The sequence below is a fragment of the Leuciscus leuciscus genome, assembly GCF_965113295.1.
Source record: "Leuciscus leuciscus genome assembly, chromosome: 14".
In the NCBI taxonomy this organism is placed as follows: domain Eukaryota; kingdom Metazoa; phylum Chordata; class Actinopteri; order Cypriniformes; family Leuciscidae; genus Leuciscus; species Leuciscus leuciscus.
The window spans coordinates 9,240,907-9,253,461 of NC_138738.1; the positions used below are offsets into that span (position 1 = coordinate 9,240,907).

The 12,555-nt window shown below is 38.2% G+C and overlaps 1 protein-coding gene across 4 annotated transcripts in view; it reads left to right on the forward strand.

The window, feature by feature from the left end:
* shq1 (SHQ1, H/ACA ribonucleoprotein assembly factor) overlaps positions 1 to 12,555 on the forward strand; it is a 35,629-nt gene that overhangs the window by 13,085 nt on the left and 9,989 nt on the right. For all 4 annotated transcript variants that reach the window (XM_082190290.1, XM_082190293.1, XM_082190292.1 and 1 more), the window contains 3 exons: positions 100 to 153; positions 4,790 to 4,913; positions 9,971 to 10,091. In XM_082190290.1, coding sequence (XP_082046416.1) covers positions 100 to 153; positions 4,790 to 4,913; positions 9,971 to 10,091 — 299 coding nt within the window. The remainder of the gene's footprint in view (positions 1 to 99; positions 154 to 4,789; positions 4,914 to 9,970; positions 10,092 to 12,555) is intronic.

Sequence of the window (12,555 nt, forward strand, 5' to 3'; positions counted from 1 at the left end):
CCTACAATTTCATTTCACATAAAGACATGTGACTAATAGATGATGTAGTGATGTAGGATCGTTGATGGCAATATTGATCAATGCTGTTGTGATTTCCAGGTAGAGTCAGCCTGGACCATCAGGAAGCTCAGCGGTACTCTCAGCTGGCTGGAGGTATGTCATACATTTAGCAGCATAACAAAACACGACATGGCCTTGAAGGCTCGAACAAACAAATGAATGAGCGAGTGACCGTTAACAAGATTTTAACTTAGAGGGTTCACATATGTGGAGACTCTGGCTTTGTTCAAAGCTGAGCTTTAGGACTCAATGTCTGCTCTGCCATTCTGCAAGTGATTAAATCTGATCTGTTTGTTCAAACAATGTAGTCAATATCCCATGTATCTACTTCAGTTGCTATAGTAATATTGTAAGCATCAGCACAATGCCAAGAGACTTTCTCATACTACGAGTGAGAGTAGCTGTCAGTGTGGAAAGAAAGGTTGAAAACCATGAACATTTTGCCTCTGCTCATGTCCGTCATGCTGAACTCAAGATGTATGAGAGAACATAAGCAACAGATTTTAACACATTCATGAAGATACTGCTGACTTGTTCCTTCATTTCACTATTCCCTACACAGTTTTCACCGTACACTATACAGCGTTATCATGATGGAATGGAATAAATTCTCAACATTAGGAGGAAATCAGTTGAAGCACTAAAATTACTAAAACTAAAGATTAAACAGAAATAAAAAAACTCATAAGCACATAACAAAATTATTGAAAACTAAACTAAAAAAGAAAAGAAAACTGAAAATATAAAAATCCAATTCAAAATATTCATAAACGCTATAATAGTAATCAAATAATACTAAAATAACACTGGTTTGTTATACGAGGGATGATAAAGGGTGTTCATGGATGCAGCTCTAGACAGTATTGCACACTTTGTATGACGTTACTTGTGCTTTACATCGCAAATTTTACCTGAACAGAAGCTTAAGATAAGGGTATGCAGCATTCTAGTTACATTACATTAGAGATTTGTCATCCTCTGAACCACTGCTGATATTAAAATACATGCAGATTATACCACTGTCCATTTTTAAAGGCATGTTCTTAACACTTGTCCTACCCAGATGCAACACACCAAGTTTCCAGCACCAATTAATTGGTCTAAATTTGTAACGCAACAAAAAAAACTATTCACACATCTGATGTGCGTTCTGGGCTATTAGTTACTGCAGAAATTGAAAAATAAATATTGATCATTGGTGTCTCCTCAGAGTACTCGATTACTCTTGCTTATACCTGATTTGCATAAACGTGTGTATAGTGAAATGTAGCAGACAGGCATTTACATTTTCATCATCAGCATAATCCATCCTGTGCCAAAGTGGACACCAAAGCAAGGGATACATTTAACCTTAAACTGCTTGCGTATGGTTTGCAGAGCTCTAAGCTTTGTGTGCGTGTGTGTACGCGTATCCTGACTCCTGGGGCGGCAGCAGTCCCTAATCCCCCACATTTCCACAGTGAGTGTGACAATGAGGACGAGTAACCCGACACCTCTCCCAGCTCAGCGCGCTGAGAGCCAGCACTCCGCTGCAATACTGATAATGGAAGGGTGGTAATGACATCCTCCAACTGCCTGCTCTCTCTCTCACACACACACACACACACACACACACAAAACGACACAAACCCTCTGCCCCCTCATTTCCTCTTTCACTCTTTCCTTTTTAGTGCTTGCAAGGCAGCTTTATATTGATCTTCCTCAAACATTCGTGTTAGGGTTTTTTCCCAAACCTCTGAAGTATTAAACAATGTTAATTTCATTTCGTCAACGACATTTTTTCACTGATGAAAAATGAGACAATAACTAAATAACCAGTTTTTAATGACAAATACTATGATAAAAAATTATTGACATTTTCATCAACGGATAAAAACGAGACTAAAATGTTAGGGAGGGACGATTTGGGGGATCCATGCCCTACGTGGTGGATGCACACATTTGAATTGTAACGTGCTGATCCACACGCCGGGACCTAATTTGGCATGCACTTTCTGCATGTCTCATTAAATGTAAAAAAATGTAAACGTGTGGTAGAAAGAGAAGAGCTGACATATGGAATAATCTGAAAAGGCGTGACGACACTAAAGAGAGCTTAATGCAGTGTGGTTTTGGGTGCGCTCACAGAAAGCCGCTCGCAGACGTCAGTGCATGAGTAGTTGCCTACTCAACTGAGCTATCTTTCGCATCTTTCCACTTTTAGTAGTGCAGTCATTTAATTGTTTTATGTTGAGATATTCTTGAGGATGAACTTGACCAAAGTCTTGGTCAAAAAGCCTTCTCCAAAAACTATTTTAACGGACAAATGCACGCCAAAACTGACATTTTGGCATAATTTTGTGAGTATTCACGTTGAACGCAGTTGGTTATGTCTTAAGTGACATAATCGGATTATGTATTTGATCCGTGCAGTCGGCCTTAAAGTGACAGCAGACTAAACCTGCTGCTGTTTGTCGTTAATGTTAATCAGATAACAAAAAAACAAAAAATGTATACAAATATATGTGTCTGCTTGAAAGAATGAAGAATGTTGTATTCAAGTTGTTGTAAAGAATGCATATATCATTGATTAAAGCTGCCGTCGGCAAGTCTGGCAGATTGGGTCGATTAGCCAAAATTTTGAATGTTTACAACTCTCATGCCCCTCCCCACTACCAGCGAGCACCCTCCCATCGAGGTCGTGCTCGTCAGTGCGTCACTGTGCGTGTGTACCTGATTTTCTGTGAACGCGTCCGTCTCTTCAGCATCTATCATCAACACCATGGACTCGGAGGTAGGCAGCCCTGGCTAATCTATCCATAGATAGCAATAACCGAGGAATTGGAAGCTTGTTAGTAGATTTTCTCTCCGCCATCACGCTTCATGCAATCTCCAGGCGAACTTCAGGCGTGGCGTGTGCATGTGATATTAACGTGCGCGAGTGAGGGGGGATCTGTGGCGTGTGCACGACCTGTGATTGACAGTCAGATATCACACCCCCCTGCGCTGATTGGACCTGATGAAGCGGGAGCGCTGGATTTTTGCAAAACAAATAACACGCTCCAGGTGGAGTTAGAAGCTCGGGTTTTTTTCTAAAACCACCTTATTTATGTTGTTCTGTCGGATTATAGTGTCGATTACACTGAATATGCTCAAAAAAATGTTGCCGACGGCAGCTTTAAAAAGACCATGTTCTTGTTTCTTTATGAGAAGTGGTTTTATTTAATTTTAAGATAAAGTCATGTTATATGTGTCAGAGCTGTTAAATCTGTGTCGGTATTGCATGTTCAAACCTTACTATCTTTCATATTAACAGGTTAATAGATGTTTTCTCCAGGAGTATGTAATGAGTTTGGAAATTTTTGAGAAAAGCTTAGTTGATGCATTACAATTAAACTAAACCCATTTTAATTTAGTCGACTATATCGACTGTAGTTTTAGTTGACTAAAATCTTATATTTAGTCAACCAAAACTAGACTAAAACAATTCAGATGACTAAAATATGATTTAAACTAAATAAAAATTTGCTTTAAAAATTAACACTCGTGTTAAACTTCTGAAATGTATTAGTCTTCAAGTTCAGCCTTATGTTTGCTATGTATTTTTATTTTCACAAAGTAGTCTGTATGACCTATATAAGCCATTTGAAATCATATGAAAGGTTTGTGTGAGGAACAGACCATTCTGTCCATGTTATTCACTGAACACTCTTGACATAGTTCTCCTTGAGAGTTCATGAAAAGCAGCCAATTTTGAGACTTTTCTTTTCAATGAATTGGTTGATCTGGTTGAAGTGGTGACAGAACATCATTCAAATTTGTATAACAAATTATGATTGTCTTGCAGTTATTTGCATACTAACTTGTGATTGGTCTTTTCATTCATGCATCTTTTAAACCATTTAAAGCCACCTACTGCTACAAACACAGTGTTGCATTATGTGATGATTCTTATGCACAGCCAGTAGAACTCAAAACACTGCCTCTGAGGCATTTCATTTACACAGAACAATGGCCTGAAACTGAAGCGTCCTAAAACTTCAGTGCTATTCTTCAGCTATCTTGCAAGCACTGGTATTTCCTTCAGGAAATGCTAATGTAGTTTCTCAACACCCTATCATTGTCACCCCCTCTCTTTCTCTCTCAATCTCCTTCATTTCTCTTCCTCTCCACCCTGTGTTTTGCCTAACCACTGTAAAGCCAGTGCTCCTTGAGACACCCCCCGCCCCCTCCTCAGCAGGCTTATTTACACCAGTGTTTAATAGCCTGGGGGAGTGCATGAGCTATGATGACATGCTAGAATGGCTCCGGGTGCATTCTTAACAAGCTGCTGAGAGAATAGCGGAGGGGAGGTAGAGTGGGAGGCTGGAAAACGCAAAGAGAACAGAGAGAAAGAGAGAGAATAAAGACATGTTTTTTCCCCCAAAGCACTTGTCTGTTGATGCTTAGACTACGGAGAACTCTGAGGCAAGCGATTAAACACTGTCTACAATTAAGAACGCCGCTTGCCAAGGTGTTTAAAAGTTGACCTACTATTTACCCTGCTAATAAAACGAGAAGTCGTTGGGAATAATTAGAGCAATTTGCTGTAATTACCAGTGGAGTTAAGAAATGATTGATGTAATATGCCTAGACAGATCTGGAGCAATTTACAGACCGTGTGTGTGTGTGTGTGTGTGTGTGTGTGTGTGTGTGTGTGTGTGTGTGTGTGTGTGTGTGTGTGTGTGTGGTGTGTGTGTGTGTGTTACAGACGTATCACTCGGTACAAGATGTGCTGGTGTCTTTCGGCAGGAGGACTTTGTGCTACCCGCTCTATCGGCATTTCTCCCTGATCACAAGAGCTGTGAAAGACGTTGCTTGCATTTTTCAGTCTGGTGAGTCCTGTCCCTCTTTTTTTTTATTTCCCAGTTAAAAGCAGACCTCTTAGCCATTTCCAAGCCACCAAAGGATCGGGTTGAGGGTCAAGACTAAACGCATGACCTGATCCTCACCCTGTAAACCCTGCAGTGCTTCCACCTCATTACAAGAATCCCTGCTGCCAATGAAAGCAATCGCATCTCTTTCAACTTCATATCGCCAAAAAGGCAGATATATATATATATATATATATATATATATATATATATATATATATATATATTTTTTTTTTTTTTTTTTGCAGATCTTTGAAGTCTTTACATTTTAGTAACCAATAGCTAAAAAACTAGTTGATACTGTATTAGTCCTCTGTTATAGGTCATTTTGCTTTTCTAATTACTTTTCTGTAGTGCAGTCATTTAATATTTTTTTTAATAAAGCAAATACATAATTATTTTTTATGCCTATAATAAGATTCAGAATATGAAATATAATATTATTAATACAAAAAAAATCAAAGCAAGGCTAAAATAAGAATGTTTATGTATATATATATATATATATATAACTTTTTATTATATATATATATATATATATATATATATATATATATATATTATTTTTTTTTTAATTTTTTTTTTTTTTTTTTTTTTTTTTACTGTAAAAGAGTCCCATCCCACATATTTTGTTCTCATTAAATCTCGGAAATGCATCACACTACAGAAGTCTGAATTGCAAATGATATTTCATGTTGACTTTAAGAGACTAATGACAACAAGAGCTTGACAGGCAACCTAAATTTACCCACAGCAGACGGTGTTGCTCACTCTGGACCAAATTTAACACAACGCTCACCAACCCTCCCTGATCAGCAGGGTGCTTTGGTAAAAGACATTTTCCATGACAAGTCAGTCAACAGATTGCTCATGTCTTCGTGCGCTTAGTCTTGCTGTTCTGTCAGCGTAAGTGGGAGGGGAGGTTAAGAATGAGGGAAACCGAGAGGGATGTCTCCTCACTTCTGAAGAAATCAGCGATTCTGCCGAGTAGACACTGTTGCCTTTGATATCTCTGCGAGAGGAGCAACCTTTAAATCAAAGAAGCCATCTGTGGGAGAGACAGAAGCGCTGTGTAAACACATTTTGGGGCGTGTGTGGTGAGATTATCCAACACATGTTGATTTTAGCGCTCATAAATAACTTCAATTAAAGGGCTTGTAAGGTTTGGGATTAGCAAGGTATGGTTGATTTGGGAAGTTAAGTCCAGAGCAGAGAGACTACATAACAAAACAAGATTAGATAAGCAAAATCACACTTCACTGATTTCAGGTTCATGTCAGGTACTGGCAGCTTTCTGCACTGACTGAGAATGACAAGTACTCATGGAAGATTTCATAAAGGAACATTGTTTGCAACACATTTTAGACCCATAAATGGTTATTCAGTTTGAGAAAAAAAGGTAGCGTGATCCTCCATCAGGAACTGATTGAATTGTGAAAATTTGTCTACTTATGACAAGTGGTTGAAAAAGGAAGGCACTTGAGACGTCAACTGGGAAGTCTTTTTAGATGTAGGCAAAAAGTAATTTTGATGAAAAACACAATATTTTTTTTTATGGTGAAATGGAATATGTTACAAAACTGAACCTTTCCCATTAAGACCAGGGATGTGTATTAAGAAAGTAAGTAGGATCGGTTTAGCTTTCAGGTTGACTCTAAAGACCAGATAAAAAAATGATGATCCAGTCAAATCAAGATGGATAAACCCTACAAAGTCCCACCCTGCGTTATTTCATACTTTAATGCTTGGGAATACCATTTCAGGCTGTATTTTAAAGACTATATAAGTCAGACATTTAATAATAATAGATGTACATACATTTGTATGTACAGTAAATGTCTAATTGATCCCTGAGGATCATAACTAAACACAGACAACATTAACAATAACCAATTTTGATGAATTAGTGCGACAATATACAGGGCAACTATAAAAGGTAGGGTAGGCAATTTCGTAGAGGTTAGCAACATTGGGTGGGCATTGATAGTATAGAAACGCATAATTCTATGCGGGTAGAATGTCACAGGGTTGCATCTCTTAATTACGGTTGTTAACGCAGCATAAGCTCGTTGTTTTGGTTCAGGAGGAACTGTAAAAGGCGGCTGCTGTTTGTTTGCGGGTGCTCTGACTGTCTACACCTCTGCATAGCCTCATGTAATGCGCTGATGACGTGTGATGTCTGAGCGAACACGGTGCGCGGAGGTATGAAAATACATAATGTTGACAGGCAGGTAGGACTTCCTATAATTTCATTCGGACCGAATGCAATGATTGAACGAACCTTTTTTAGTCCTGAGACTTCCACAGAAGAAGTTTACAATTTGTAGATTTACAACCAGCAAAGCCTCACGAGCAATAAGGCTCCCCTTTAATGAACGGTTACAGCGGTGTGACTCCCCTCGGAAAGCAGGCTATCCTGTGACACCTTGACTGTCCTGGGTAATTAATTTGTCGGCAGAACATGAATGGAGGTGTGTATCTGATGTGTGTGTACTCTAATTTGAGGCACTTCGTTTAACCAGCTGTGAAAGCAAACAGTTGTAGGTAGTAGGAAAACAAACCCATTAATGATCCTGCACGAGGAAAGCCGTGATGGAAATGCTATCCAGGGGTAAATATTTGAACAGCCCTCTGGCAGCTTGTCTGGTTGTTCTCCGAGAGATCCTGCTAAAGTCAGCGGCCCTCAAGGAGATTGAGGAGGAAGACTATGGATAACGGCTTAAAAGATGCACTGTGGGCAAATATAAACACTCATATATAATCTGAACGTTCAGGGGCATGCCTGTATTTCATTTAACTGCATAGCTTGGATTCAGTTTCCACTTGTTTTGCTCTGCACTGGTATGAGCTTTATCAGTTAGCACAGTGTTTCCCAACTTTTGCCATTGTTACCGCCATAGCACCATGTTAAATACCCCTTATATGTACTAGGCTTAATTCCAGGTTTAATTGTTTTCTATTTGTATATATTTCAAAATGATATTTCTGTGATGGCAAAGCTGAATTACATGCTAATATGCTGATTTGCTGCTCAAGAAACATTTCTTATTATCATTGTTGAAAACAGTGCGTGTGGAAACAATGATATATATATATATATATATATATATATATATATATATATATATATATATATATTAATTAAATAAAAAAATTATAAAAAATGTTTTGAGGATAAACTTAAAGAACAGTATTTATTTGAAATAGTTTGTAACAGACTTTGCTGTAACTTTTTATAAATTTTACTTTCAAATGGTAGTATACATCGTTTTATCTTTTGGTTTGGAAGCAGGTTCATTTTCATGGCATTTTGTAAAAAAGCTCTTTTACATCATTCAGTGCTTTTTTTTTTTCTTTTTTTTTTCTAAGTTCTGTCGTAGCTTATTGAGATACATTGTTTTCCTTGGCAGGAATTGTCATCTTTAAGCCAACGTGATCAATCTTAAAAAGTACATTGCCGTATTCTCGATGATAGATGTAGGCCATTTGATGCGGCATAATTTGATGTCAATGTTCTTTAATGTGATTTTTGCAGCTGTTTCACAAGTATAGCTCTTTTGTTCACTCGTGTGAGGTTTTTCCACACAGACAGCAGTCAGTGTCACCCTTTGTATGATTAATAAATTGGTGGTTTAAGGCTGAATCTTACAGAGTTTGTCAACAACATATCCAGGTCATATTTCACACTAAAATCAAAGAAAAATATGAAGCCTGTTTGATGGACCTTTTATTTTGTTAGGCACTTTACAGTATTCTCATGACAATTAAGCACAGACATCTTTCTCCCCTTAAAAGTAGCTGTGTATACTGTTGACATGTTTTGCAAGTAACCTATAAATCACAAATATATCATTATATTATAGTAGAAGCTTTACCAGTGAATTTGATGTCACAAATCAAGATAGTAGCTAGTGAAAGACTGATAATGGGTTTTATTTTCTTAATGCAATTTTTTATTTTTTTATTAACTTTCTTTTGTATTTTTGGATGAAATATGATGTATCGCATATTTTTGGGCAGGCTTTGTGAGATTGTGGACCTTTACCATCTGTACTTCCAGGGCCCAAATCTCACCTTGTCACCTCATTCCTCCTCTTCCTCTTCTTTCTTCTCCTCAACTTCTTCCCCTGAGACGCCTGATTGCAGCACATGATTAACTGGCTCAACATGCAATCTAAACCCAGCACACATTGCACCGCACAGTCCCACAGCTGGTCTTCGGAAGAATCCAAAAGCTTTCTTTTCCTCCACTCTCCCAGGGAGCAGTGAAGAAAAGTAGAAAACCCTTCAATTATAGATGGATGAAAGTCAGAGAAAGTGAGAGAGGGAGGAAGAATGGAGAAAGACAGAGTACGGTTCAAGTTCCTGGAGTTTTTCTCGCATGTCCTGAAGCTGGAAGCCACTGCGGCTGCTCTGGGTAAGAGCTCCAGCTTAAATGGGAACCAAATGTTTGTGTAAGGCTTTCCTCGGTGCGAGTGCACTGTTTGTTTTCTGAGGCGGCTGGAATGTCTCCACCGGCTGCCAGGCTATTCTGTGGGCAGCTCGAGAATCCTCGGGGTCCTGCTTTAGCTTCACAACTGAGCCCGTTGCATTGCGCTGAGGGGATATTTTTGCACCTTATTTGGGAGATGGGTGTTATGACAACAAATATCATTGCTGCTGCATGGTGCCCTTAAGGTGTTTGTGTGTATGTGGGTGTGTTTTGTGTATTGTGGAAGCATCTGCCAGGACGGAAAATACAATCATCTCAAAAAGCTTCTGCTTAGCACAGATTTCCCTTTTTTGCTCCAAAATAGTTGCACCGTTAATCACTAACTCCACTGTCTTTACTGCTTAAAAAAATCTAAGTATTCTTAAAATAAAGATGAATTTACTGTTAAAAAAAAAAAGGCAAACTATTTTCATAGAATATAGATTCAGTTAAGTTTTTGTTTCCCCACTGGTTTAAGCATAAACCTCAATAATAAATGCATACTTCTGTGTTTAGGCTGATTCAGTGCATGTTTTCTTTGTCACAGGGAAGGCCTGCATCCTGAAATGTCTGCTAGCCATCCATAAGATCTTCCGGGAGAACGATCCAGCCTATATCCTCAATGACCTCTACATCACGGACTACTGCATCTGGATCCAGAGGATCAAGTATGTTCAGTCCAGTCCAGCCTGAATCAGCCAACCTGAAATGACCATAATCATGCCGTGTTGATGAATCCCTGCTGAGAGCTAAACTGCAGGTTCATTAAATCAGTGAGCCACAAGAGATAGCGTTATAGTGGTTTTACTAGGGGTAAGAGGTCTTTGTAGAATCTCACAATATCAAGTCCAGGTCACATTTCACACCAAAATCAAAAGATGAAAATAAGAATTATGTTTCGCATAAAGAGAGATTCCTGCATTTTGACATTTCTATGACGGTTAACCACATTTTCACCACATCAATTAAAGTACTAATAATACCATGTTTTTTTTTATTTTATTGAACTATAAATGTATGTAATTAGTATGTAATATATTTAAATAACTTTTTTAATAAATTCGTATTATATTCTGTGAGATTGTTTTGCATTACGGTAATGAGAATTTGCGTTAAAACTGTCATGAAAAATGTCAAAATGGTCACAAAAATAGGCTATAGTTTCTTTAGGCAAAATATTTATTATTTGTTTCTTTTTTGGGTTGAGATGAGCTCCATGAATGTTTTTGTCAGGTTTGGTGAGATTTACCTTCTTAGGCACAATGTGAAACAGAGTGCCTAAAACCAGCAAGCAATAATATGACAGTATGACACAAATTATGAAGTTAGAGTCCAAACGGTCCATTTCATTTTTTTTATTTTTTTTTAAGTTCAGTCTTTAGTTAAACAGAACCACAGTGCTTGAACTTGATTCATGATGGATGGTATCGCAATCATGATTGTGCTCGGCATTTTTTGTAATCACTTCCATGTTTAAAATGCGAACTATAGCATAATTCAGTAATGAGATCTACTCTGCTTCCCGGCTGGTGTTCAGCTAAAGTCGTACGCTTGTCTATAAAGAGTCCAGTTGAAAAATGTGCTTCTGAAATTGTAGGCCCGGTGCCCAGATGCGATAAACGTCCTGCGGGGATTACACAGACATTTTTCAGTCCTGTGTTTTGCCAAAGTGTAGATTTTCTGGCAAGAAAATGTCCTTGACAGCTAATTAATAATGGATGTGTAAAATGGCAGAGTTTAAATGTGCCTATTTTCTCAATGAGACAAAGGGAGAAAATGAGGGAAAGAGACGGAGAGAGCAGAGGTGGGTACAGAGACTCTTTGTCCGTGGTCCACAGAGAACTGAACAGTTCCACTGTCAATGTGCAAAACTCAGTCACTCTTGCTGGGCCTCTTAGTTACGGAGAAGAAAAAGCAAAAGGGCAAATAAGGCAAAGCACTATCATGTCTTTATTCCCTTCCTCTTATATTTAAAGTAAAATGGACATCAAATATTAAAAGGCAGGAAAAAAGGTGTCCTTAGGGTTCTCCATCGATCACTAAATGCATCATCTGAGGCATCAATATCATTGACCTGCAATTGAGTTCTTGTGTTTTTCTGTTCCTCTCCCTCTTTGGTAATTTATTGAACAGAACTGAGGAAAAACAGACCGGAGAGCTGTTGAAAGGCGCAACTTGCAGGATCTGTGACAGCACTCTAGTGCCGCTGATGTGTCTTAGTCATACTTGCCTTGAGGCGTTTGACATCTCTCAACATCACACTGAAAATTGATTTCCAGTTTGCTTCCTTTTAGAGTATCTTTAGTTGTCTTGAAACAGTGCTGTAAACTTTTCCTTTGAGTTGAGACAAAGCCCCTCTTGTCATGGGAAGTGACTGCAGGAGACTTTCTCCTCCTTTTAAGTGCTGGAGCATTTGATCAAATCCCCACTGCTCTGGTTTGTGTAGATAACTCCCTGTTATCATAGCAGGTTTGTTGTGACAGCGTTTTCAACATCTGACATATCCTCTGTCAGATTATTTAAACAATTTTCTCTTACAGAAAATCTCCTTCCAGAAGGACGCCCCAGTCTAGTTATCTGAGCGAGTTATCTTTGACTACGTTCACACAGCGGCAAAATGCAGTTGTCAGTCTTGTTTTAGAATGCAAAATTGTTCAGAATTCAGAATTTCCATCCATTCATCCATCCATAGACTTACAGATAAATAGAACGAGAGAACGATGGATGGATGGAAAATTTTGAATTTGAAATCAAAAGAATGATGGATGGATGGAAATTCTGAATTTGAAATCAAAAGAACGATGGATGGAAATTCTGAATTTGAAATCCATACATACAGATAGATAGAATGATCGGTGAATGGATGGAACTTTTAATTTAAAATCCATTCATCTATCTTTCTTTTTGTCTGTCTGTCTATCGATGGATAGCTTTCAAATTGAGTCCATCGACAGAAAGAACAATGGATGGAATGATCAAAATTCTGACACTGAAATCCATTTATCCGTCGTTCTGTCTGTCTGTCTTATCTTTCATTCGGTATCTAGATCGCTCTATCTACCTAACCGTAAAGCTTTAAGGATTTTCAAACTTTTTCAAAACGAGTCCTCATCAAGACAGCATCCAATCTTG